Source organism: Blastomyces dermatitidis, assembly GCF_000003525.1.
Source record: "Blastomyces dermatitidis ER-3 genomic scaffold supercont1.4, whole genome shotgun sequence".
Taxonomy (NCBI): domain Eukaryota; kingdom Fungi; phylum Ascomycota; class Eurotiomycetes; order Onygenales; family Ajellomycetaceae; genus Blastomyces; species Blastomyces dermatitidis.
In genome coordinates, this window is record NW_025544777.1 from 2,397,142 (window position 1) to 2,421,976 (window position 24,835).

General features: G+C 46.6%; 5 protein-coding genes across 7 annotated transcripts; 2 read left to right on the forward strand and 3 right to left on the reverse strand.

Annotated features, from left to right (window-relative positions):
* Window positions 1-4,499: 4,499 nt before the first annotated feature.
* On the reverse strand, window positions 4,500-5,969 carry BDCG_16876 (uncharacterized protein). The gene has a single exon (XM_045426062.1). It carries the CDS (start codon window positions 5,647-5,649, stop codon window positions 5,227-5,229), a length of 423 nt encoding a protein of 140 aa, XP_045280778.1. The 5' UTR covers window positions 5,650-5,969; the 3' UTR covers window positions 4,500-5,226.
* Window positions 5,970-8,730: 2,761 nt separating this feature from the next.
* On the reverse strand, window positions 8,731-9,534 carry BDCG_16877 (uncharacterized protein). Its single transcript, XM_045426063.1, has one exon. It carries the CDS (start codon window positions 9,338-9,340, stop codon window positions 9,035-9,037), a length of 306 nt encoding a protein of 101 aa, XP_045280779.1. The 5' UTR covers window positions 9,341-9,534; the 3' UTR covers window positions 8,731-9,034.
* Window positions 9,535-12,424: 2,890 nt separating this feature from the next.
* Window positions 12,425-18,860, forward strand: BDCG_04179 (uncharacterized protein). The gene is made up of 5 exons (XM_045419839.1): window positions 12,425-12,804; window positions 14,714-14,990; window positions 15,203-16,258; window positions 16,670-17,383; window positions 17,569-18,860. The coding sequence occupies exons 1-5, from the start codon at window positions 12,706-12,708 to the stop codon at window positions 17,778-17,780; spliced, it is 2,358 nt and encodes a 785-aa protein (XP_045276058.1). The 5' UTR covers window positions 12,425-12,705; the 3' UTR covers window positions 17,781-18,860.
* A 1,873-nt stretch (window positions 18,861-20,733) lies between these two features.
* Window positions 20,734-21,902, forward strand: BDCG_04180 (uncharacterized protein). The gene is made up of 2 exons (XM_045419840.1): window positions 20,734-20,866; window positions 21,318-21,902. The coding sequence occupies exons 1-2, from the start codon at window positions 20,771-20,773 to the stop codon at window positions 21,564-21,566; spliced, it is 345 nt and encodes a 114-aa protein (XP_045276059.1). The 5' UTR covers window positions 20,734-20,770; the 3' UTR covers window positions 21,567-21,902.
* A 316-nt stretch (window positions 21,903-22,218) lies between these two features.
* On the reverse strand, window positions 22,219-24,688 carry BDCG_04181 (extracellular dioxygenase). 3 transcript variants are annotated; one of them, XM_045419842.1, is made up of 5 exons: window positions 24,255-24,688; window positions 23,739-24,176; window positions 23,494-23,651; window positions 23,233-23,395; window positions 22,219-23,147 (listed from the first exon to the last, which is right to left on the reverse strand). In XM_045419842.1, exons 2-5 carry the CDS (start codon window positions 24,133-24,135, stop codon window positions 22,621-22,623), a joined length of 1,245 nt encoding a protein of 414 aa, XP_045280781.1. In that variant the 5' UTR covers window positions 24,136-24,176; window positions 24,255-24,688; the 3' UTR covers window positions 22,219-22,620. The 3 variants fall into 3 exon arrangements, with proteins under 3 accessions (XP_045280781.1, XP_045280782.1, XP_045280780.1); XM_045419843.1 differs by having other exon boundaries at window positions 22,219-22,453; window positions 22,552-23,147; window positions 23,739-24,688; XM_045419841.1 differs by having other exon boundaries at window positions 23,739-24,688.
* Window positions 24,689-24,835: the final 147 nt, after the last annotated feature.

Sequence of the window (24,835 nt, forward strand, 5' to 3'; positions counted from 1 at the left end):
AGAAGGGCGATTCTCATTTTCCCTCCGTCCGTGGCACTATTTTATCTGAGGCTCTTCCTTCAATGCCCAGTCCCAGACAGATGAACGCAAGTAGTAAACGTGCATCTCTCTCTTCTGTCAGATCCAGGAAAACCCGAGTCGGTAGTAGTCGCTTGGAGGATCGAGGTGTAAAGTGGCCCGAGCTAGCGTCGGACAAGGAATCAGCGGGTAGTCAGGGATTTTAGTTAAGTCGTTCCGAACCTTAGGCCAAGACTGCGCAAAAGTGACTTGGCAGCTCTCGTTCGCCAGAAGCCCATCTATCCAATTTGCGTGCGGTCATCTTTTGCCCAACCCATGTAACCTAAGGGATGCACGCTAGAGAAGCCTAGCAGACCAGCCGCTTCTGACTGTCGAATCAGAAGCGCAACAGCGGGGGGGACGATGACGGCTCTCCCATAATTGCTTTTCTAATTGCCTCGAGCTTATTTCCACCCGCCAGCCCTGCGTCCATATTTTCGCCCCATTGCGCCATCCATCCAGCTGCCGTATCGTCCTCCTGCAGCCTGGAGAACATGGTTTCATCCAGCTGCTAGCGCAGCGAAGTTTTGCCCGCTTTTCAAAATGGGACTTGAAGGGTGTAATTAGAGCACCCACTTCCTGAGACTGAGATGGTGTGGAAACGTTTTACATCAAAAAATGGCCCATATATTACCCTCAGATGATTGGAGGTCGTGCATCCATTTGGCGAAGGATTTGCTCGCAAATTGTTCCAATTTTAAATCATGTTTCTCCAAGAATAAGCCCTGTTTGGCAGAAAAGCCATGTTTTGCACAACGTTAGACGGGCGGATGGATTGTTTACTTACCACTCGCTAAAGAATAATAATAATGGAATTAGTGCGTGGCACAAGAGTCCAGCGTATTCAAATCCAGGTATGTACAAGTGAGCATTTCTTGAGGAAAATGAACCTCGGGTTGAGCAATCTGGTGGTGGTACATATCTCGTGCGTACGAAGTAGTGTTATGAATGATGGGGAGAGAATAGGCGGGAGTCTGCGAGTTGGAGTTTCAGTCCTATATGCTGTCTGAACGGTGCAATACGATGTTGGTGCAGTCAGGAAACCCCACAAGGTGGGCAAATGTGGAATCAACATTGTAAATTAATGATATTGAAGAGAAATATATACCTCTGCCTCGGCCTTCTTCTCAGCGGCCTCACTAACGCCCTTCTCTATATTGTGGTAACTATATTTCAGTAACTATATTTCGGCATTGTTTGTAAAAAATTGGAGATCTCATGAACACAGGAAGCTGGAGGTGAAGACACACTGGCTGATAGTTAGTAGCTGCAATTACTTTCAGAATTATTCTCAACAATGCGTCAATGACCTTAACAGTAGTATTCTCAGCCTTTGCCTAGAATCTAGCCAGTAACTAGGTGTTTCATGCGTTTCCAACATCTCTGCATATCAAGAGTTGGAACCCCCGAAGCCAACTCTTAGCCAGTAATGAAGGGAAATATGCGACGGGTGTATAGTCTTGCATCATTTTCATTGTTGCGAGTGTTAAAAAGCATTAATAATTCTTGATGCTCACTTTCTCTCCCGCCGCTCTGTCTATCACATCCATGATCAGCACTAAAAGAATCTTTTGTTATGCGAGTCATGGCCCCTGATCCTTGTTCCTTTTATGTCAGGGAATCGAAACTCAAGCCAACCAAGGCAGATGGAGAAATGATGAGGGTCAGAGTGAAGACGCATGTCTGGTTAATTGTTGGTTTGTATTTTGCTTCGCATCATTACACTCGAAGCTTATTTTTATTTTTTTTGGCGTGCCAGATTCCTCTGACCACTTCCATAAACGTGATTTAACAAAATCCTCGGAATTACTTCTCTTGCACCAATAATGAGGGAGAGCCCGGAGAGCTGGAGGAAAACTCCCCAGCTTGGTTTGGAGGTGGGGTGGCAACCACCCGGATTCAAAGTTCTTCAAGTTTTCCTGCCCATAAGATAAGATATTTCCACAACGTAACTTGACAGGGATCAGCGGGAAAATGGCCGAGACGTTATTGGGTCGGCGGCTGCAAAGAATCAAAAACAAAAGAAGCAAAAACAAAAGAAGCAAAAACAAAAGAAGCAAAAACAAAAGAAGGGGAAAAAAAAAAGAAAAAGAAAAAGACAACGAAGCCAATTTTTTCGTTCATGCCAAGTTTGAGAACTTGGCTGGTGTTGATCGCCATAGTTGGCACCACCGCCGCGGCCTTTCAGTCGAAAAAACTCTCCGATTGGGCGAGGATTTTTTTTTTTTTTCCCTCTGTATCTTGCCACGCTGGAGGATGAGAAGTGGCTCAGTGATGGACCCATGCTGATTTAAAACAGTTTTAAGAATGGACCTGACCTGGAAAGGCAGCGATTGTTGTTTGGCGTACGGAGTAGTCAGGGATGAAAGAACCCGTGCTTGAGTGATGACGGACTGATTCTGGAATGTTGACGGAAGCGGGGAGACCAACCAGTGCGAGCCCAGCCTTACTGAGCCGACAACGACTCAGTGCTCGCGTGTTTTGTGGCCACGCCCGCTTCGAGTTTCAGAATTCTCACTTGGCGCATCCGGTACTTGTTGGGAGGCGCTGGCCCGGCAGTTCGCCTGCTTGTCCATGCACAGTTTGATTCGTCCAGCGTCCAGTTGGTTTTGTGACCTGCTTGGGAAGCGGTCGCCCTCCTTCTCTGGCCTAGGTCAATCAATGGGAAGGGAGAGCAAAGGAGAAGATTGTCCGTTCACACATTTTCTCTCTTTTCATTCATGAGCAAAATTGGGAGATTTTTGAGTCATCTCTGAGATGAGATCAAGCAAGAATTGTGGCTCCCCTTTTACAGTTAGAACCCATAAAAAGAATATCGCTTTGCGTTCGTATTGATAATTTCTGGCTTCGAAATTTCAGTGGACTGCATGGGCTCTTTCGATTCAAACTATTCTCAGAAGGCAATAACAAGGTTCGCGTACCTGCAACAATCGTCAACGAGAGGTTGCAAAATCCCTCACACTCCCGAACTACCTTCCCAGATAACGACTAAAAGGAGCCATTCCTTAACTGATTCCACGGATTCCAGGAATGGGCCACTCGACGATCTCTTCAATCTGATTGATTGTCTTCTCGGTTCAACGGCAAGTTTTTTACCCGAGGCCGCCATCCACGCTAGAGTTTTTCGAAACACTCTCCCCTCCCTTTTTCTCCCTCTATTCTTCCCGCGTGCTAAATCGAGAAAAGAAAAGACAAGAATCGGATTGCGCCTCACTTGATGAGAAACTGTCATTGTCATTGATCAGCACTAGGGTTGGAATTCTGTTCCAGTTTAGCGCTTAATATAGAACCATGTCTAGCGCCCTTTGAGAGGGACTGACTCCATCAACCGGCTATTTATTCACAAGATTTTGGCAAGGATACCTCTGGCCAAGCCAATCAACGCAAGACTCAAGAGTCGCGAAAGTTGGTGGGGGACAGGTTGGCTAGCGATTTCGAAGTCATCATCAAAATGAGCTCAGCGGTCGTCATGTTTCATTGCGATGCAACGCTGGGAAGAATAATTGCCGGCTAGCTATCAATCAAGATCATTTCCCGCTCGGACGTAAGAGTGGGCAAGCTTGTAAACGGCTGTGGGAATTTTACTGGTCAGCAAAGATGATCAATTCGTTTTCCTTCACGCCTTCTTGGACAAACTGGGTTGGTGCTCAGAAAATTTTGAAGGGCGTGGCAGTAAGCATTACAGCGACGTTCATTTTCAATGCTGATTATGGGGCGGATGAGGTGACTTTTCCGGATTAAAATATGCCACTGGATTTTGTCCCTACTGCAACAAAGGGGCTAGTCTCAGACGACAAAGCTCGTGGTTTCAAGGACTTGAGATGGAAAATTGCCGACCAAGTAACCTATTTCCTTGCACAGTTCCAACTGTACCGATTGCGACCCCGGTTTCGCCGTTTTGGTGAACATGCTTCCATGTTGCGGATCACAGGGATGGGACGAAGAAGGGAGTACAAGCGTGTGCTTTCTCAGCGCACATACCAACCAAGGGAGGGATTCTCCAGATTCTTAGGGTCGATCCGGGGAGCTCAACCCCCCCCCCTAGCTTAGACAGGATTATTGAGCTTCTGCCCACTAATTTCGGGGGATGGAGCCCCTAACGTCCAGGAGGGACCCCAACCTTAGGCACCCCAGCCAGACTCTATGGCCCGTCGCACAAGTCGATGGAGGTGGGGGCCGAAATACACCCTTGAATCTGGTGAAATGCCGACGAGTCAACATAGAACAATTACAAACAGAATCTGTTATCTTTGGTGGTATCAGTTCCACAGCCACCTATAATAACGCAAAAAGGGAGGGAAATGGATTCGCACAAGGCGTTACGTTACACGCCCATTTCTTCCTGTTGAGCCGTTGCGGGCCCTTGCGGGTAATTAATGGTGTTTCAAGGACTCTGCAAAGCTTATAATTCACCACCCTGGTACGGTACAGAGTACATTGCGGCGTAAATAAGCTATCATTCCTCTCTTCATTAGTCAATACGGAGTATGATGGACTGAGTGGATACCTTACTGACCAACATCCTGCTTGCACGTGTTCGCGAGGAGTGCGCTTCGCGCAAAATCCACAACCAACCGATTCGACGGACCTAACGCTTTGAACTTCCTGGTTTATTTATTTATTTATTTATTTATTTATTTATTTGTTTATTTATTTATTTTTTTTTTTTTGTTGTGAGTTTCCGTCAGAGTTATGTAAATACCCGCTCGCTCTAAAGTATCGCTGATTCGTTGTACAGTACCTGTGCATATTGTACTCGGTTAAAAATATAAACAAACATGTAACTATAGTAACTAACCCTGAGTTTCAATTCACAAACTAACGTCAATTCCTTCCTCCGACAGAGCTGCTCTGCGTTTCGCTCTTAAGCTTGTTTCAGGCTCCGAGATTCATGACGGTCGGTCCACGCCATCGGCCCCATGGTTGGGTAAAAAAGCGCGCCAATTCCAACCTCCAGACCCCACTTCTCACATGGTGGCTTTGTGGCGTGCTAACTTCCGGGAACAGAACCAAGGCAGCGAGCTAACGGCACTGTCGAAAAAAGAAATAAAAAAATAAAAAAAAATCGATAATTCTCGCGCCCTTGCCCATTTAGTATATCGCTGGCCAAGGACACGACGCGGAATATCCCCGTCCAAGGAGATATTAGCCGATACGGACGTGTGCACCTTACTTCAGTGGTGGACGAAGGTGTGGATTCTGGGCGTTTTGAGAGAATGCTTTTTCTCGGGCCTTCATGAGCTTCTTTGAAAGGTGAATGAAGCTCGGAGAAACAGCATATCGGATGTGTGGTTGGCCTTGTATTCCCTGAAGAAGCTTCTCTTCCCTGCTGAGCCTAAACCTGAAGTTGCAGGGTGTGCATGGATCTTGTGCAAGAGAAGCGCGAGAGACGCGGTGGCTGCTGGTCCATAATCCTGGTGATCGAGAGCACCAGGGATTTATATGGGGCCTGGGAGCTCTCGATACGCAGTTTTCCCCGGAATCGATGATGCAGGGCTTGGATATTATTTTTCTTCTTGTTTCAGCTTCCCAAGCCGCTGCTCCAACAATGAGCGCTGTTTCTGTCCGACTGTTTAGCGTCACCTCCCTCATCAACACATGGTAAAAACGATATTCAACGAGTGCTCTTGTTGTTGACTGTTCCCAAAACGCGAAAACCTACTTGCAGCCACAATAGTGCTCTGTACCGTAAAAGCAGCGCTTAATTTGTGTCCGGCCGGTGTGGGCTGAGCAAGAAGAGTGGGATACGAGACCACCACCAAATAATTATTGTCATGATAGGCGAATGGAAACGAGCTCTGACAAAAAACTTTCTTTTTTGTTTGTTCATTCAAGCTTCTTTCCACTTGGCTAATTTTTGGGAATCTCCCTTACTTTTCACATTGTTGTTCTTGAGTTCGGGCTGTTGTTATGTAGATGCTGTTTTGCGCTGTGAAGAACGAATGTTAGTCCTACGGCCATCTGCCATTAAAAATAAACATATAAGTTATATGTATTTTCACCTCCACTCGGAAGCGGGCGTACCGAACTAGGGTAATGATGACATTTTGCTTCAAGTTCAAGAACCATCTCCCCCTTCCCCTCCAAAAAAGTCTGGATTTTGAGATGTGACCTCTCAGTGATTAGTGATGTAAAGTGATTGTTTTTTTTTTTCTAACTCAACTCCCCTCCAAAACACGACGGAATAGAGCCGCCGTGTATAACTTCTTATCCTTCTAGCCCATGTCTCTCAATTGCTATTTAGCAAACCAACTTAATTATTATTCACGAAAATGTAAACAACCTTCTGAATATCAAAAAGATCCTCTTTCGTTCGTGTTGTCTTCAATTCCCACTACCTACTCCTCTGCCCCCCCGGCACCCACCACGATCCCTGTCATAGGTAAAAATTGCTTAAAGATATGCTTAGAACGAATGCTTGCCTTGACAGAGAAAGTAGGGCTAGTAGAGTAGCTAGACGCTGGAGGCCCCGCGCCCGCCGTACATTCGCTGCGTACATACAAAACCGGACGGTGGGCCGTTGGGTTGGATGGGGGGGGAAAGGTGGAATCAATTCCCTACAATTATTTTCACTACCTGTGTAAAGCCATCCCGCCCCATGACAAAATGCCCGCACGCAGTACGCCCGCCTCCGTCTATCGACCAGCGCGCAAAAACGATAATGCGATGGTGGATATGGTTCTTGTTTGAAGTTCGGGTTTGCCCTGATTCTTTTCCCCCCCCTTTTTATTTATTTATTTATCTTTTTCCCATCGTTACCTGTAGTGCGTAGGCCTTTTGGGCGGGTACAGGAAGTTCAGATCGGATGAGAGATCCATTGTTTCGCCTACGCCTTATTTCTTATTTCTATCTCTTATGATGATGATTATTATGGGCAAACAAATCATAATGGATACGGACACTTAACCGGTGTTTGAGTATGGAATGTAGGGAATTTTTGTCTCCGTTCCATCCTCGCTTTCGCATCCATGCCATGCGGGCTCGCTGGACACTACTGGGCAGATGTGCCCCCGCGTTGGATCCAAGACTAAGAAAGGCCTGGTCCAGGCGTATCTGTACTACGCCGTAATTCTCCCGCTTTCCTTTCTTTTTTCCTAACGTTTTCTTTTTTTGCGTCGCGTCGTTCGCGCGTCTTTGTTTTGTTTGGGGTTTCCCTTCGGAGTGATTTTCGGAGATAAATCAAACACAGGGCCTGGCCTGGCTGCGGTCGAGGAAATATGGGATATCAGCGTGCTTCCCTGAGAAGCTCGCCTCGCCAATCACATCTCCACAGCAGGCGTAGTTATTTTTCTGGGTTCCAGACTCTAACATACTCCGCAACATTTGCGACCCTTTTTTCCTGATCTCCATCTCTCATCTTACCCAGTTCGGGAGGAGTATTCTGGCCTGCTGTTTAGTTTTTTAGTTGATATGTATGTTCCATTATTGTTACTATGTATGAACCCAAGGCTTGAACTGGCTGAACAAAAGGCGTTTCGGATTACTTTGGGGGGGTCGGGAGCGCCACGCACTGCTACCTGAGGGTCTTCGTGAGGCAGGAGTCCTCAGATTCGCGGTGTAACTTGTCAGCGGTAGCACCGTGGGGGCACATCGAAGGCTTGGAAAGGTCCCGGATTAGGCATAGATTGGTCGGTGTTGCATATGGGGCCCGTTTTTTGCAGTTCGGATTTTCTTTTTCCTTACTGACGCTAACTAGGGAGGGCGAGGACAAAAGTCGTCGCTATTTTTGGGAACGGAAGTGTGGTGCGTGGGTATATGGTGATCCCGCTTCGTTGGGCGGGAAGGGGGGTAGGGATTGAGGTTGTGATATGCCACGCCCCAAGAATGTTTCTTCTACTCCGTACTAAGGACAGCGAAAACTTGCGCACGCTGGTGAGGGTGCCAACCTTATCAGGCCCCCCCCGTATCTCGACGAAAAGGAACAAAATTATTATAAAATCAAACCGTTCTCATTACTCCGTATTGTCGCTCAAAGTTGCAATCACGCCATTGTTTTATTTCTCCGATAAACGAGGGCTGAGCTTCCCGGCTTGGATGGACTTCCAGAGAGAACTGGACATATGTCCTGTAATTGGCCATCACTGTGGATGCACCCCCCGTCCTGGCTGAAAAAGCTGAGGCTAGGTTGACTAAGGAAGTACATCCGCGGCTAAGACGAGACGGTTCGCATCGCATGATCGGCCATGGATGTCAAACATACTTACTTTGCCAGTAGCGAGTCTTGGGCCGGGGGACGGCGACCGATGTTGACGATTTGATAAACACCGAGAGTTCAAGAATCCAGGTCCTTTGTTCCTCGTTTTACCGTGGAGATTGACGGCAAGAATCATGATGATACTGGATGACGGGCGGCATAAAAGCGGGAAGTATCACCGGGGGCGCAACTTGCATAGGCTCAAGTTTAAACCAGTCCTTGGCCACCTGGAAGTTGTTTTATAGCGGGCTTTTTTGTCTTCTTAAAGATATTCTGAGATATGATGACGTTAGATTGACAGCCAGCATCCATCCTTAGCAGGCAGCTCAGCTATTTTTGAGCTTTTATTAGCTTTTTGTGACTCTTCGGCTGCGACCTGCCCAGTAAACCAACGTTAAGATAAACCCTCTGTTTTGTTTTGGAAATGCATGTGGTCACCGTGGACTGTGTTTGAACAACCTCCATTTTGTTTTATTTTTATTTTTATTTTTATTTTTATTTTTATTTTTTTTTGTTCGGATGTTGTGGCGGCGGCACCCATCACGTATCAGAATTGCAGCCAAGACGGAGTCGCTCTTCTGAGCACATGCTCCGTACGAGTAGTTACGGGGAGCGGGTACAGTCGAACCTCTGGTGCGATGTCATGACTCGAAAAACGATAATGGGCGGGCAATCTTGTTTCATATGTTGAAAGTGAATGAATGACGGGGCTTTTTGGAAAGCCGTTTCCTTTCTCTCTTCTCTGCTTCTTTTCGAAATTCTTTGCATCGTCTAGTCAACTAGTTATTTTAAACTGCAATGGGAAATCTGAATGGGACTTGGAATTCGGGTTAATTCCGTGGTACTGTGGATATTGACGGGTACGTGCTGGGGAAGAAGAAGCAGCCTAGCAGGAGATCCCCTGTAACTAGCCGCACCGAAAGGAAACTTTCCTGCTTGCTTGCGGGCCTCCCATGCCGCTGCACAGGGTGTGTCGAATGGTTGGATGGAAGGGGGTTGGGGGTCCTTGGGGATGGGATGGATGGGATGATGCGAGTGCTGAACGGCTTTTTTCTTTGCTTTTCTTTTTCCTTGGCTTTTCCTTTGCATTTTGCCAAGCGCGTTTGTTTCTTCGACTCCAACTATACGCAGTAGTTATTATTGCATGTTTGCACAAGTACATAGTACGCTGCGTAGCAACGAAGACGGAGGATGTATGCTTTATTGAGATGCTCTAAAAGCAACAGCGGCAGCTGAAAACACAATAATCACACACTCAGAGCAGGTTTGAATCTGTCCGTCCCATGTACGCTACATATTGAATATTTGGTTGTCCTCCCTGCCCGGATGTGGCTAATAATCCGAAGTAGTTCGATTAAAGTTCACACATTCATCCAGGGATACGAAAGGCGGAATGCTGTTCCATGCCTTGTCAAGAAAGGGTTCATAGCGGGCCGAAGTCAACGCATGAGTTAATGTGATCCAGGTTTGTGGTTCTTGGGGATAACTTCCAGGAATATGCTAGAAGCCAGATACCTCGAGATTAGAGATATGAACTATGGCATACGGGAAAAAAAAATAGGACAAAAGCCAAAATCGAGCAAAGATCGTCGTTAGCACGGATCTATATCTCTCTCCCCTCATTCCTCAGCAACGCGCTTTGCTTCCCTTGCACCGCGGGCCCCGTTTAACTCGGGATTTTTCGCAAATCCATCAAATGTTTTAGCAAGAGAAAAAATTGGACAAGAACGCCAGTCCCATATCCACGGCGTATTATTCTGTCACAGCCAAATGTGTCGCTCGCTCTTATCACTGCGCGATATCACCGCTGCAAAGGAACAGTAATAAAAGTCGCTGAACCGATCCAGATCTAGATTATCTTATCTTTAGCTCGCAATTTAACACTGGAAGCAGCCCTCTGGACAAAATGCGACTGTGTGTCTCCGCTCTTCTCCACCGTCTCCATACCATACACTAGTTTAACCCAGTCTCCATCGGCGATGAATGGTTGAAGCCGCATCGCAGCTCTTTCTCCTCCATTTTCCCCCTCTTGTCTCCGCCCACGAGCATCTCCTCGGCAGTCGCTGGCACCATTCAATGAGTATGAGCAAAGTGCAAGGGCAATGGTTGATAGAAAATTAAAACAGCAATCGTGTCGAGTGCTCGGGCGTAGCGAAGTACGGAGGGTTGATAGCAAATTGCAATAATAATAGTGATGGAGCGTAAGCACAACCAACCCCTGCAATCTGAAATCAGATACCTCTCTCTCTTTTTCTTTTTTTTTTTAAATTTTTTTTTCTTTTAGTCTGGTTCGCATAGTACTGTGCGTAAGACGAGTAGCGCGTGTCCACCCTTGGGTCCGGAATCTGCCTGAATGACCTCCTCGAAGATCTTTCCTTCGCGACGATTTCTCCAAGCGATGGGGGGAGACTTGGAATGCAGAGACTTTCTCTGATGGAACTCTGAACATCACACCACTTCAGCATGTTCAACCTCTCGTGCTGTAGAAGCCAGAGACACGCAGAATGAGCGCGATCAGAAGAGGAAACATGGGGAGCAGTAGCGCCCGTCTACCTCCCGTTCCTGGATAAGGATGCGTCCCGTCAAGAAACAAAAAAGAAAAAAAAAAAGAATTATTTTCGGCCTGTTGACATGCCGCGCGAATCGCCTGCCGTTTTCAGGGTCTGGCATTCTCAGCGGTTGGGGCTTGGACGAGAGATGCGAAAAAAAAAACTGCAATCAACGCTATATAACTAAACGCGCTAGAGCCTACAGCTATGCTATGCTATGCATAGGGGGGGACAAATTCCGCGTGCTTCCTCTTGCGCACATGTTGTTAAAAAACGGAACGCGCGCAGCAAGTGACAGACGCCGCCGAGTCTTTCTCTGCTGAGGCAAAAATGACTGGCGTCAGTTCGATGCAGCGGGATGGTTGCATGGTAGCATTCTGGCAGTTATGAGTGGCTGAAGTGGGCTGCGCAGTCTGTCGTTCTTAGTTCGTCACTAAGGCTGATCCCCGCCTATAACAGCAGCACCATTCGCTGCTAAGGCGTGCTAAAGGCTTCCCACCAACAACTTGTTACGCTGCGTACATCTGCGTCTTTTCTTTTTTGCTTTCTTGCTTTTTGCGTTTTTGACTTTTGCGCTTCTTTTTTTTTTTTTTTTTTTTTTTTTTTTGTTTTTTATTTCTTTCCGATATTTTTTATTTTATTTTATATTTTGCTTTGGCGGCTGCTCAAACCCTATTTTTAATTTTCTTTTCTTTTTCCGATGGTTCTGGTGCTGCTGCTGCTTGCTCCAGCGCCCTCCAAACCCACGCTAACTAAACAAGCCTCCTGGTGGTGGTAGTGGGTGTTATTATTAATGCCACCTCGATCTTCTGTTAACTAACCTACCACTAGCTAATTAGCAACGGGTGCTGATGCAACGCTCTTTTCTGCGCGCTCGTCTGCTACTAATGAGCCCAATTGTTCTCCTTCCAAGTTTCTTTCCAGCATCCGTCATCATATTATTCCCTCTCTTCCCCCCGAGAGTTTCCTCCTCTCTGTCTCTGCTTCCGCTCCCTAAACAGAGTCAGCCAACAAGCAGCAAGACTAAATAGTAATAAGAATCGTTTCCCTGACCCTCCTTCCCTCCACTATTTCCTTCTTCTCCCCTTCATTATTATAATTCTGCTCTGGCCTGCTTCCTGTACCGTACCCTCGCTCGTTTCACCGCACCGCACCCTTTACTTGTTTTTCTTTTTTTTTGCGCGCGCCCCCTTCCTCCCCCCCCCCCCCCCCGGGGTCCCCCCCATCATCCCCCTTATCATCCCCCCCGTCTGGCTTGTTAACAGGCGCTAACTAGCACTCGCGCCCCCTTCCCTTCTCCCTTCCCAGTCAGTCCCAAACTATCTTTATGTCTGTCAGACTAACCGTTCCCCTTAAGTCGCCTCCAATGGTCGCCTGTGCCATTGCTGTTGCTCCTTTTGTTCCCTGTCCATCCACACGCGCTCTGTAGTGTTCCAGCCTCTTGGCCGTTGAGTCCCCCTAAAGAAGCTTTAAACTGATCCCCCAAGCCCTGATCCTCGTCCGTCCCGCTACCTAAATCACCCCTTCTCCTCCTCCAACGGCCATTCCATTCCCTTGACCTAGCTCCTGAGTTTCTTCAAATCACATCCAACAAAACTTACCCACCCATTCCTTTCCCCCTCTCAAAAAGCAAAAAAGGAAAAAGAAAAAAAGAAAAAAAAAAAAGCTTTGATCCTGTCAGGTTCTTCACTACTCCATCTGCCGTTGGAACTACACATCTGTCAAATCTGACTATAGAACCGCGCTGGCGAGGGGTACTCTACAACTTCCTCCCCTTCCCCCCTCCATCCCTCACAACAACACCACTCACCAGCACCAGTTGCTACGACACTACTGCATTTTTACTTTGCCCCGACTATTGCTTCTGTGACCACGCCCGCCCCGACATAAAGGTCCCAGCAAGCCATGGCAGCCATGGTTCAACAGGCCAACTTGGGCCCGCCTGCATCCAAGTACCATAAGGAAGATCCGCAGCTACCAGCGCCGTCGCAGATTGATGATTCGGTGAGTCTGAAACATTTCTGTTTCTTCTGCTGCTTCTGTTTTATTTTTATTTTTATTTTTATTTTTTTCCTGTTTAGTATAAAAATTGCCACGTGAAAAAAAGCAAATATCTGCGTTACCAAGATAGGAGAAAAAGCAGAAAGGAAGAAGAATAGAAAGAGCAGAAAGGAGAGAGACGAAGAAGAAAAAGAAAAAGAAGAAAACGGGTGAAACGATCTGAGCAAGCCAAAAGCAACTTGCAGCTTGTATTGTGACACCCAGTATTGGTTTTTTTTTTTTTTTTTTTTTTTTTTTTTTTTTTTTTTCCCTTTACTATCTTCTGTCTTCTCTACTCCGTACTGCTTCTTCCATTTTACTTCCTTGCTTTTGCTTTTGTTCATGCATACCTGCGGTTTCCTGGCCCTTTTCTCTCCCTATCTCATCTGGAGATCGATCCTCTTTGTTAGTTCCCTATAACTGTGTTCCGATTCTTGCTTGTACTGCTGCCTCGTACCTTGTTTGATCGCCACCTATCGCCATTTTTGCTCTTGTTCCTCAAGGAAAACGCCCTCTCGCTTTTAAAGCCGTTACAGACATGCTCCTGAGGTCTGGTGGGTCATTGTCTACTTTCCCTATTTACATTATATCCGGTCTGCCTGGACTCTCCTCTGTCCGTCACGTCGACAGAAAGACGAGGATTTCATCCTTGCTATGTTCGCGACTCAACGCCTCGAGGCTGGGGCACGTGAGCAGACCATATTGAGCGCTCATACACTCAGCTCTATGGTATCTCTTCTGTGCTCATTGGCCTTATGGCTACGTTATTTCGCGAATTGCTATTTCCTCTTGTGGCTCTTCACGTCAATCTATCGAGGGTTGGCTGAGTGTACATAATATGCCGCGCTCCAGACACCTTTTTTGATCCAGCTTTGCCATTACTCTGCATGGGTTGTGGGCTGGTACCTTCTGGGCGTGGAGGGAATATGCAGCTAGGCAGACCATCCCTCCTGCGATGCTTACGTCTCTCACCCGCTTTCTTTTCTTTTTCCGTCCTTCTTTTCTCCTCTTCGCAAAGGCCTAGTCCACACGTGCAAGGCAGGTCCTCGTTCTTAGCAGCATAATGCCTGTCCTTAGCACACTGGTTAGCGGCAGCAGTCGAAAAGAATCCGGGTTTCACCCACCCGCCAACCACAGGGCACGCTGGCCTCTCAACATCCCCGCCGCCTATTGCCACTGCCTAGCCTCCATTACATACACGCACTCTGTCGCAGCCTGGATCACATGGCGGCTAGACCAGTACCTGTTTTGATCACCGTATTCTTTTTCCCTGACGGAATATCTGCTCTTCATCCTCATTATCCTCAACTGTTGGTCTGGCATATTTCTTGTGCTTTGTGTGTGAAAACATGACTCCCCCTGGTCAGATCGGGCACTTCCTCTCCACAGTTCCCCATCTTATGTGCTCAACCCTTGCCTTGCCTGTTGGATCTGTCAAAATTACGGCATATTCTCCCAACAGTCATCGGTGCCACACCAAGCAAGGGTAGTGGACGGGGTTGATCTACCGAGTCGTCTGGCCCTTCAGGGTTGGTAACTGCCCTTGGCCTCTCGTTCCTTTTCATCCCTTGAAGATCGGGAACAAGCACTGGTCAGCTCGCGGCGGGCGCTCCCCCTGCAGTGACGCTTTGCTTAGGTCTCTTCCTCGTGTCAAATCGCATATCATTCATTTGGATACTCTTTTTTGTTGATATTTTTTCTTTTCCCACACTTTCCGCACATATATACGTTTAAACCTGAGAAATAGGTGGCCATTCCCACCCAACTGTGTTGTGAAGACTGGCCCTATCATTTTGTCCGGTTCTTGTGTGGATGCAGAAACCATTTCTCAAGAAGAGCGGCGATAGCTGACTGAAAACCCTTGACATAACAGCGACAACCTCAACATTCACACGCTACCCACCAGCCTCTTCAACTCCAGCATCCTAGATCTGCAGGCATTCTCCAGCACCAAAAACAGCCTCCAAAGTCTCCACATCAGTCCGAGACCTCTATTCCACAGCCTCCGTACCCTTCGCCGCATGTCATAGGAAACGGTATCCACCTACAACGCCAATCGCCATACGGGGCTCCTGCTCAGGAACCTTATTATTCTTCTCACCCCGGGACTTTTACTGCAACAAGTAGTTCAGGACATTATCCTTCAAGCGGTATGGATTAACTAAATTCCTTGGTAATTTCTGGGTGGAGAGGAGGGATGAAGAGGAAACACGAGGATGTCGAAGTATAAATTCGTCCTGCACAGTTTCCCTCGGCATTTTTGTTATTTTGGTGGATGAAAAACTTAGTAGTTTTGGCGTTGAGAGTGGAATTTTTGTAGCAAACCAAAAACACATGCCATCAGCGTGCTAACTTTCAACAGAAGCCCCAGATCTTATGGCGGCAACCGCACAGATGCAACGCCCTTACCCCCCTATCTACCACACACCTCAGTCAAATTCGCCAGCTTCCGTCGCATCACCTCAAGGCCACGATCCCCATGGACGAAGCCTCTACGGGCAGCCGCCTCAAATGGCCTCGGGAATGTATGGCTACCCGCAGTTTCCACCCATGAACCCTGTCCACACAACTCCGTATGCGCCTCATCCTAGCCAACAACATGCCCATCTCACATCCCAACCTCTCCTTGTGGGCCACCAAGGCACCCCGGGCCAACTGCAACACCAACACCAGCAAACTCAACAACACCCCGGCGGAGTTACGAGCAGTCCACGAATGAAGTTTGACCCAACTCCTCAACATCCCCCTTCGTCGCAACGAACGCCATTAAACCAATCGCACCAGCAGCCACCGGTTTCAGGCGGTACTGTTCATTCAGGAACGAGCGGAAGCAACACTAGTGCTGCTCCCGGTCCGATTCCCGCGACGACTCCACTTGTTGTTAGACAAGACGGGAACGGAGTTCAGTGGATTGCCTTTGAATATTCGCGGGATCGCGTGAAAATGGAGTACACGATTCGATGCGATGTAGAAAATATCAACATTGAAAACTTGAGCCAAGAGTTCAAGACCGAAAACTGCGTGTATCCACGAGCATGTTGCTCAAAGGAGCAGTACAGAGGGAATCGTCTGGTCTACGAGACCGAATGCAACGCTGTTGGGTGGGCATTGGCCGAACTTAACTCCTGTTTACGCGGCAAACGTGGACTTATCCAAAGAGCAGTTGATAGTTGGCGGAATAGCAATCAAGACCCGCGGCTGCGCAGTCGAAGAGTAAGAAGGATGGCAAAGATAAACAACAGAAAAGCTGTTGCTGCACAACATGCCAATCAGTTGACAGGTCCCCCTCCTGCAGGAGTTCCCGGTAGTACTGCTCTAGCCACCACGGGAAGTTTGAGTATGGGAGGTCCACAGCTTCATCATCATCATGCACACCCTGCTGAATCGGGCACAACACAGAGTGGAGAGGACGTTAGCGGTATGTTTCACCAGATGTGATTTTTTTCTCTTTTTGGGGAAAGCTATTTCCTTGTCTTTTTTTTCTTTTTTATTGGATTCAACCATCTATATATTCCGCTTTTTGCCTTGTTGTTATGGCGGATGGACAATTTTGATGACCTTCATGTAGATGTTGGGAAGCATTTGGAAGGATGAAACGTTCGATGTGTATCTATGTTATCCTGATCTTCCATTTTCTTTCTTTTCTTTCTTTTTTGGTTTCACTTATCACACTTATTCGTCAAAACGGGGAGGGTAACACCTTTCATTCCTAGCACGGTCTGCTTTTATGTCTCGCTTATCCTCATTGTCGTTATGGTAAACTTTGCCAGATGATGTCAGACAGCGTAGGCTAATATCACGCCATTCATTTGATATTATCCATGTATAGGCAACCCTGAATACTCGAACGGTACTCATCGTCCATCTGCGCCGCCAAACACCTACGCCCAACCTGGCCCGTCCCCAGCAGACATTCGCCCTGGCCATATGTTCCACGGCTACCCAAGTTACCCGAATCCGGCCTCCTCCCACTCCCAAACTGGGCCTTCCATGCCCCCTCCTTTGCGTGATACAGGCCTAGACCATTTAGGTCGCCATTCCACCGTCGCCACCTCCCACTCTCGCTCTGAAAGTGATGACCATAGCCCCGATAACACCGCTCTTTTCGGCGACCTTCCCGAAGGACGCCGGAGGAAATTTATCCTCGTCGAGGATCCGCAGCGCAATTGCAGAGTTCGAGTGAAAGTCATGCTCGATCAGGTGGATATGAAGGAAATCCCGGACTCCTATCGCAAGTCGAACTCGGTATTCCCGCGAACGTATTTCCCCGTGCAGAGCCCGTTTGGGCGCGGCAACCGTGGTGACAGGTTCGTTGATGACGATGCCGGCGGTAATCATGAAGATAACGGCGACAATGCGGAAGCGACGGTTGGGCGAACTTTGGTTCCCGTGCCGACACTCGACGGAGAGGCGAATCTGGCAGTCCCCAAGATAGCGAGGGGCAAGCGCAATAAGGAGGTTATGTTGAACGATTTGGGATATCGCATGAGCTGGGGACAGAGCAGAGTCTTCTCCGGCAGGACTCTCTTTCTGCAGAGAGCTTGTATGATTTTATTTTTTTTATTTTCTCTTTATTTTTTATTTATTTATTTTTTATTTATTTTTTATTTATTTTTTATTATTTCCTTGGCTATCTTCACTTCACATTTTCCACCCCTGTTTTCCATCTTCCTTACGAGTTGCTGCACGAACGTCGTTGGCTAATCTTTGTCTCTTCCCCTGTTATAGTGGACGCGTACCGCAACAAAATGCGCAGCACGATGATTACCGCAACCCAGGAACTCACCTCCGTCGCGCCGCATTTCGAAACCCGCGTTGGAAAGCGCAAGTGGCTGGAGCGCAGCAAACAGCCCCGAGCAGGCGTATCTGCCAGTGGGCGCGGCACGCCTGCCGTTACTACAATATCCTCCGCCCGAGACGCGGAGGAGGTAGAGGGTTAGGATTTTAAACCTATCAAAAACCCAGGAACCAGGAACCAGGAACGGGAAACCAGATAAAGGGCTTTTTATTAACTTCCTCGTTCCCACCGGCGGACCCGTGGATTCTAAATTTGATTTAAACCGTTTCCTCGGACTCGCGAAAGTCAATACACAATCACGTTATTTATCGCAAAATCGATAAATCGACGGAACAGGGATATGCGTATGTATATCCAAACACCACAGCCGCCTTTATTCATATATACGGACACCAATCCACCCACCGCACCTCGCCACCTACTGAAAGTTTTTTGTACCCAATTCTTCTGTTATTATTATTGGTAAATATTTTTCTTTCATTTTCCTATTATTCTACATGAAGGGAAACATTACAGGACGGAAATGGGCAAAAAAGGGATATTAAAAAAGGGAAAAATGGATATATTTTTGAGATGAGAAGGAATCATCAATGGGAGGAATATTTGTATGGGATATATATTATATCTTCTTTTCACTATACTTTTTCTTTCTTGTTTGTTTTATTTTCTTTATTTTTAACACACAATACGGAGTTAAAAATCTAAGGGAAGGATGGAAACTGGAAAGGCAAAGGAAAGGGGAAAATTCGAGGATATCTCTGCTTTCTCTTTTTTTCCTTTCCCCTCTTCTTTCTTTCTCTGTTTTTTTTTTCCTTCTTCTTCTTATTCTTTTGTTATTATATTCTTACTCCCCTTCTCTTTTCTTTTTTCTTCCGCAGAGCTGGGAAATGGTATATTATATATGGGAAGGAAACGGAAATGGGCTTTTTTTAACTTCTCTTCTTCGATATTCATTTTCGTCTTTTGCTTCTCTCCAAATGCATATACTGTTATATTGATTTCTTTGAAATTTTGTTTTTTATCGCTTGTATGTTAATTAGGTGTTTACTTTGACTTTTATTTTTATTATTTTTATTCTATCTTATGATCTTGCTTGTGGCAATATCGTTATCTCGTCTCTTCCTCATTTACTTTTTTTCTATTCATCACTTCTCTTCTTATACTTCTTCATAGTGTTGACGTTGTCTACTGCTGATAGATATTATTGATAGATAATATTAACCACAGTTGTCTTCATTACACTTACATACTTTCCATCATGCACCTCTACTTTTGCTTTTTCTTGCTTGTAAGAGATTGGGGGAAGTTGGTGCGTGTGCGCTACTAAAAAGATCCAAATATAAGAGGGACTTGAGAGAAACGATCAATCAGATCAAATCAATACATTGATTGAAGTTAAATAGCATGTATGCAACACTCTATTCCTTTGCTCTTGATATATATTTAACCACTATTTATCTAAGTAGTGTTTCCAAGAATATCTCTCAAGTGATGGTCCGTGTCCAGTCTATATATGCACTCTACATGTACACGAAGATACTATCAGCTTTAATATTAAGTGGTCTTGAAGCATGCTAGCAAGAACGAGGGCCTGAATAGCACAAATACCTGGGGGATTTATCGGCAGATACAGGTATATAGTTGCACACAGTTCTGAACGATTCTCATTTGCGATTTAGATTTTTCAGCTCGGGAATTCTTGAGTCTCGTTCATTAAAACAACGAGAGAACTATCAAATCGACAAATGCCACACCTGCCTTGGCGAGCCAAGGCACACTAAAAGCCACATCCTTTTTTAAGGCGGGGTCTGCATCATACGCCTGAGCCCGCTATTAGTAGTTAAGAGGTTTAGTTAAAGTTTAGGGCAGCTGAACTAATATTCTAGCGCTATTAGGCGTCGGGCTTCTTTAAAAAACCGAGGGCGACCATAAGGTTCCGACAACCATCCCGTGGTTTTAGCTAGATACAAAAAACTTTCAACGGACAGCGCTAGCTATATTTCACATATCATTTCATTGGTTTTCAACTCATCATTATGATTTCTAAAAATTTTCTATCTTTAAAAACCAATTCTAATCCCCCCATCTCAGCGTTACAGAGGTCAGTCAGCGTTTACCTGCGCGGCTTACGACTAACGTATGCCGCGCCACACTCAACCTCTTGGCATTAGGGCCTGCTTAACTTGCTCAGGGCAACGAACTGCTGGCAAAGCTCGCTCAATGAATACATGTCAGATAATCTAGTGAGCTTTACAGCCCTTGCCTACCATGTTTAAGCTATTAAATTGGATGGCGTGATATATGATCTCCTCGTGTACTCCGTATTACAAATTCTGAGCGTTTGGCATTTCTCAGCAGTGACAAACTCCCCAGTCATTGATGAATGACTTGCAGACATCGCATGGAACATAACATCGTAGGCTGAGATGCGATGTGCACACGGCCCACTGATAACCCGAAACCCCTGGATGATTTCATTCCAGAGGCGCATCACTCCATCAGATAATAGCTACTTCTGTCCCCAGTGACTGACTTGTGACCATTTCATTTGTTGGCCCGGGTATCGAGAGTACGGCGGACAACAAGCCATCAAGTTTAGTAGGGGTTAAATAGTCAGATATAGTGCCAAGTCCAGGCCATGATATTATCTCTCTCTTTACTCGTGGCATATTCACTCAAAATGAAACTCATGAGCTGGCGTAGCGATATGTCAACTTTGACGTCGAGGAGTTACGTCTGTCAGGGCGGCTGCTGTGGGTGCCAAATATTGCATCCAAAGATTCCTAATCCCAATGCCGGCCGTCTTCACCTCACTACTGCTAGTGAAATAGCGTGGATGGAATTTTGCACCTACTACCTATTCTCTATCCCAACGCTACCGAGTCCCTTTTGATTTTACTTTTAATAGGTGCGGAGCATATGCAAAGCCCCTGTTCCAAAGGTATATTCATGGAACTCGAGGCGAAACTCTGTAGGTGTGGAGTAATATCATTTAGCGAAGGTTCCTGGCGTGCTGCTAGATTTAGTCTGGCCTAAGATTGCTTGATACCAAAGAGCGAGGATGTCTTTCATTCGATTTTAGTTTCGCGGTCTGTACTTCGCAAGGACACTTGACGGATTTAGACTCAAAGCATGTCTTATGAACAAGAAGGGCTCAAACGGTTGGATGGAAGGTTTGCCATCCGGCCGTCCATGGGAGGATCACAGTTGAATTTGACGGCGGACTGTGTAAGTCCTTTTATTATGAGTTATAGGACTATCTAACTCAAGATAACATAGGGTCACCGGTGATAGAGTACCTAACAGCCATAGGCCATTCAGAGATCTCCTTTACGGTGTAGGAACATACCATCTCACGAGAGAAACTAATAGCTCTGGAGAGTTATCTCACACTGCTCAACCTTACTTTCAGGATTATGATGGCCCACAGCTTCACGGCCTCAAAGGAACTAGTTCACGACCTAATTTGTGAGAGGATTTACTCAGGCTGGAAATTGAAGCCCAAAGAGAAGCCAGGGCTCTATATCACAAGCAAGCCTTTTTGATACAGAGCATCGTTCACAAAAACAAACCCCAAAACTATACCATGGCCTAGAGTACAAAGATAATCCTACATTTGACTTATTGCTCCTTGCTTGAAATCTCTTGATCAACATCGAAGGGCCCTTACCTTGCTCAGGTTGTTGAACTGGAGAATGGGCAGACCTTCCTGGTATTAAACCCACAGACGGCAAAGTTCCTCGGTTTCCATTCTACTTTTCTCCCAAGGAAAAAGCGGAGGTTGAAAGAGACATGGATGGACTGTCACTGGGCATGCAAGCAATGCAGAGTATCAACGACAATGTCAGGGATCTGTTCCCAGAGCAAGGGATTGCAAGGCCAGAGCAGTATGGGCAAGCTAAGGATGCTCTGCCCCTGGGTGAAGTAATTCATCATAAGTGAATTCGCCCCCAACGAAAATGAACAGAAGGTGTGGGAGGAAGATTGACCATTCGACAATTGATGCCAAGTCTACATCCTTTTCGAGAGTTAATATGATTTGGTGCGTGGTGGGCTATTCGGCGTATCAGGCAGAGAGAGCTTGTTATAATAGTCAAGAGTTGACGTCGGGGATCCTGAAGAATATGTGGTCTATCGCCCTCCTGAGATTCCCTACAAGCATCCTTAATAAGATCTGATAAGTCTGCAAACCAGCGTCACAGGGACACTGACTACTAAACACCGCGCCATAAGCGCTCGATGAGCTGGACAAACTTTGCTCGGATGTGGGAGGCTCCTTCCTAGACAAGTCTTCATCCGCTTGGTGGCCCTCCTTGGTTGGGATTATTTATTTTCTATTAAGAAAGGTGTGATAACCGAGTGTTGCATATGGGATTTTTGGCACAAACCAGACCTACCTATTTAGATAGGTATAGTACCTTACCTCCTATACGTCGCTCTATTTAGACGTCTTGGATCTTTCTCTTAGGGTCGATGTTCATCCTAATTTCAAACCGCGTCAATTACACCGATCGTACCCGTGGCTCTTGATCCAGTATACGGATGTATGCGCTCGATCTACTATTACTGACACTATATGCAGAACCAGACATTTTATGGTGGGGTATATCTGATTGGACTGGAATTAATTATGCAACAAAGAAAAAATAGAAACGGCAAAACAATGTAAATCAGGATGCAGAGGAGACAGGGATGAGATTTTAAGGAGAGAAACTGAGAACTGCGTTACAGGTGTACCATGTACCATGAACTATGAAATGGGTATTATAAACTTGGAAAGAATGAATAGTAATGTATGTTCATGTAACGAATGGGCTATATGACATGCGGGTGTAAGTTAGTAGAAAGCACACCAGCGTGCAAAATAAGGATAGAACCAAGGAAGAAAAGGATATCGCAAACTGGACCTATACATAATATTGAGAACCTGGATATCCCACCTCGAAAGCTTTTCCCTGCCGCTCTAGCTGTCCGTCTCAATTTCATGCACTCTCGAGAAACGATCTAACACTTCGCATCGCACCACCAATTGCCCCTCCCCTTCTGAGAGCTCTGGCCGCACCATTTCCAGTTTCGGAAGGCTTAGGTGGGTTAGGTGGGTTAGGTGGGTTAGTTTCTTTAGGTGGGTTAGCCCCGCCAGACCCGGGGAACTCATCCCACGGAGAGCCGTCGTTCGGCATCCCACCGTCCTCGGTCCACCAGTTCACGTTTTTGGGGTTCCGCACGGCTTGGGGGTTGACTCCCACGTCGATGGTCCCCCAGATTCCGTCTTTGATGGAGCCGCCTATCGTCTGGGTCTGCACTATCGGGTTATCGCCTCCCTGAAATCCTATCCGGAAAAGCACGTCTCTATCATTGGGTGTCCATCGTTGTTTGTTCGTCGTATACGGCGAAGTGGCTTCGACACTTTTGATCAGGGGTTCATTAAAGTAGATCTGGCCAACATGGGAAATGGTGCCACCTCTGATGGTATCATTTTGGAGCCTCGTAGCTCCATGGTGGATAATTACTGAAATTGGTAGTTAGTTGATCTGTCTAGATGAATATATAGAATTCGATTATGGATTCTTGGGGGAAGAGGGGATCGTGTTTACTGTGTAAGTGATTAGCACGCCCAGTGTAGTGGCCCGGGAAAACGGTGGTAAACGAGGCCGTGCCGTTCTGAGCTGTCGGTTGGATCCCTCGCAGGGCGTTGTTATCAATCTCGGCGGGGTTGCCGTCGCCATTTCCAGGAGCCACGACACCAGTGTAGACGCCCTATGGAGGAGGGGGAAAAAGGGATGTTTAGCATGTTGATAAGGGGTGCCTTTAAATATCTCACTTTTTGTTCCGCGGGGGAGATGGGGGTTTCTCACAGTCGAGTTGCAGCCCCATAACTCAACATATGCATCTGGGATGGGCTGACAGTTCGACACATCGATAACGTTGATATCAAGGTGAAGGGCTACGCTAGGTTCCACCTTCCCGCCCACTCCCGAACGGACATCCTCGCGGATAAGTTCTCCCGCAACCCCTTTTGATGTTCAGTAAAGCTGTCTTTTATCCCCCAAAGGGCAAGTTGGAGGGAACAAGTGATAGTAAAATAAAATGGAACCCTTACAGTAGGGGCCCTCCATGACTTCAGGATCCAGCACGCAGCTAGCTTGGCGGCCAAAAAGCTCTACATCAAGGCCAGAGTCACGGCGAGCCAGAGACTTATATCCAGCACGCTCCCGAAGTTCATTCAGGCGGGCATGCCTCCGATCAGCCTGGTAGGATATCCAACCACGCTTCTGGAGATCGCTCGTACATTCGTAGACTCCGCGTCTTGCAGAATGTTGAAGATGATACTTACGCCGGTGAACATCTCCCTCGATGGAATGGCCAGGATGCGCAAAGCTGGCTACGGCCAGAAGCATAGGCACAAGCGCGAGGGAAAGGAACTGCATGAGCGAAAGTTTTAAGGAAGAAGTAGAAGAAGGAAAGGTAAGATGCCCAAGGACAAGAAACAGAGGCATAAATGAAATCTAGCGGCGATATCAAGCGGGCATGACTGTCTCTATATATGATGCCTGGGCAGGCATCTTGTTAGGCTAAGGGATCAGCTGAGAAATTTGCGAGGAGCAACATAACTAACTAGCGAAAGCTTGGATGAAGGAGCTAATTTTCAGGCAAGGGCCAGGATAAATATCAAAGGGTTGAAATAGCAATTCCATTGTTTTCTATCCGTTAAAGACTCGATCCATGTTCGTTTCAGCCTTCGGCAGATGAGGCCAGTGATGGCATTGGGCATGCGTTTTCAAAACCGAGACTGCGGCCGTTATTCCAACCGCCTATCCGCAGAGAGTGAGGCTTGTAACTAGGGATTGGTTAGGTTCCAAAGGATCAGCAAAAGCCTCAAGAATGAGGTTTTGAGTTTTTTAGCCTCTGGCCTTGTCGGAGAGGAAGTGAGAAAAGCAGCGGGATATGGGGAAGAAATGATGAAGCCCCAGGAACAAACTACTCTTCCTTCAATGGGAGTAAAGAGTTGCATTATTGCCCATAACCGCAGAACCGCCGAGAAGAAGACGTGTCGGATTGGGTGTCACGGATGAATATGTTGAAGACATATGAATCTTATCTGTATCAAGATCTGCTTGTTATATTATCCGTGCACTATCTAATATATCTATTTCATACAAAAGATGGAGCTATTTATAGTAAAATATATGTGCGAGC

Bases quoted from the DNA above. Each gene is read 5' to 3' on its own strand.
- BDCG_16876 (XM_045426062.1), bottom strand. From the start codon at position 5,649: ATGAGGGAGGTGACGCTAAACAGTCGGACAGAAACAGCGCTCATTGTT.
- BDCG_16877 (XM_045426063.1), bottom strand. From the start codon at position 9,340: ATGCAAAGGAAAAGCCAAGGAAAAAGAAAAGCAAAGAAAAAAGCCGTT.
- BDCG_04179 (XM_045419839.1), top strand. From the start codon at position 12,706: ATGGCAGCCATGGTTCAACAGGCCAACTTGGGCCCGCCTGCATCCAAG. The intron at 14,991-15,202 runs GTATGGATTAAC...AACTTTCAACAG, and splicing joins AGGACATTATCCTTCAAGCG to AAGCCCCAGATCTTATGGCG. The intron at 17,384-17,568 runs GTATGATTTTAT...CCCCTGTTATAG, and splicing joins TCTCTTTCTGCAGAGAGCTT to TGGACGCGTACCGCAACAAA.
- BDCG_04180 (XM_045419840.1), top strand. From the start codon at position 20,771: ATGTCTTATGAACAAGAAGGGCTCAAACGGTTGGATGGAAGGTTTGCC. The intron at 20,867-21,317 runs GTAAGTCCTTTT...TACCTTGCTCAG, and splicing joins TGAATTTGACGGCGGACTGT to GTTGTTGAACTGGAGAATGG.
- BDCG_04181 (XM_045419842.1), bottom strand. From the start codon at position 24,135: ATGCCTCTGTTTCTTGTCCTTGGGCATCTTACCTTTCCTTCTTCTACT. The intron at 23,652-23,738 runs GTAAGGGTTCCA...GAACATCAAAAG, and splicing joins AGTCATGGAGGGCCCCTACT to GGGTTGCGGGAGAACTTATC. The intron at 23,148-23,232 runs GTAAACACGATC...TACCAATTTCAG, and splicing joins GCGTGCTAATCACTTACACA to TAATTATCCACCATGGAGCT.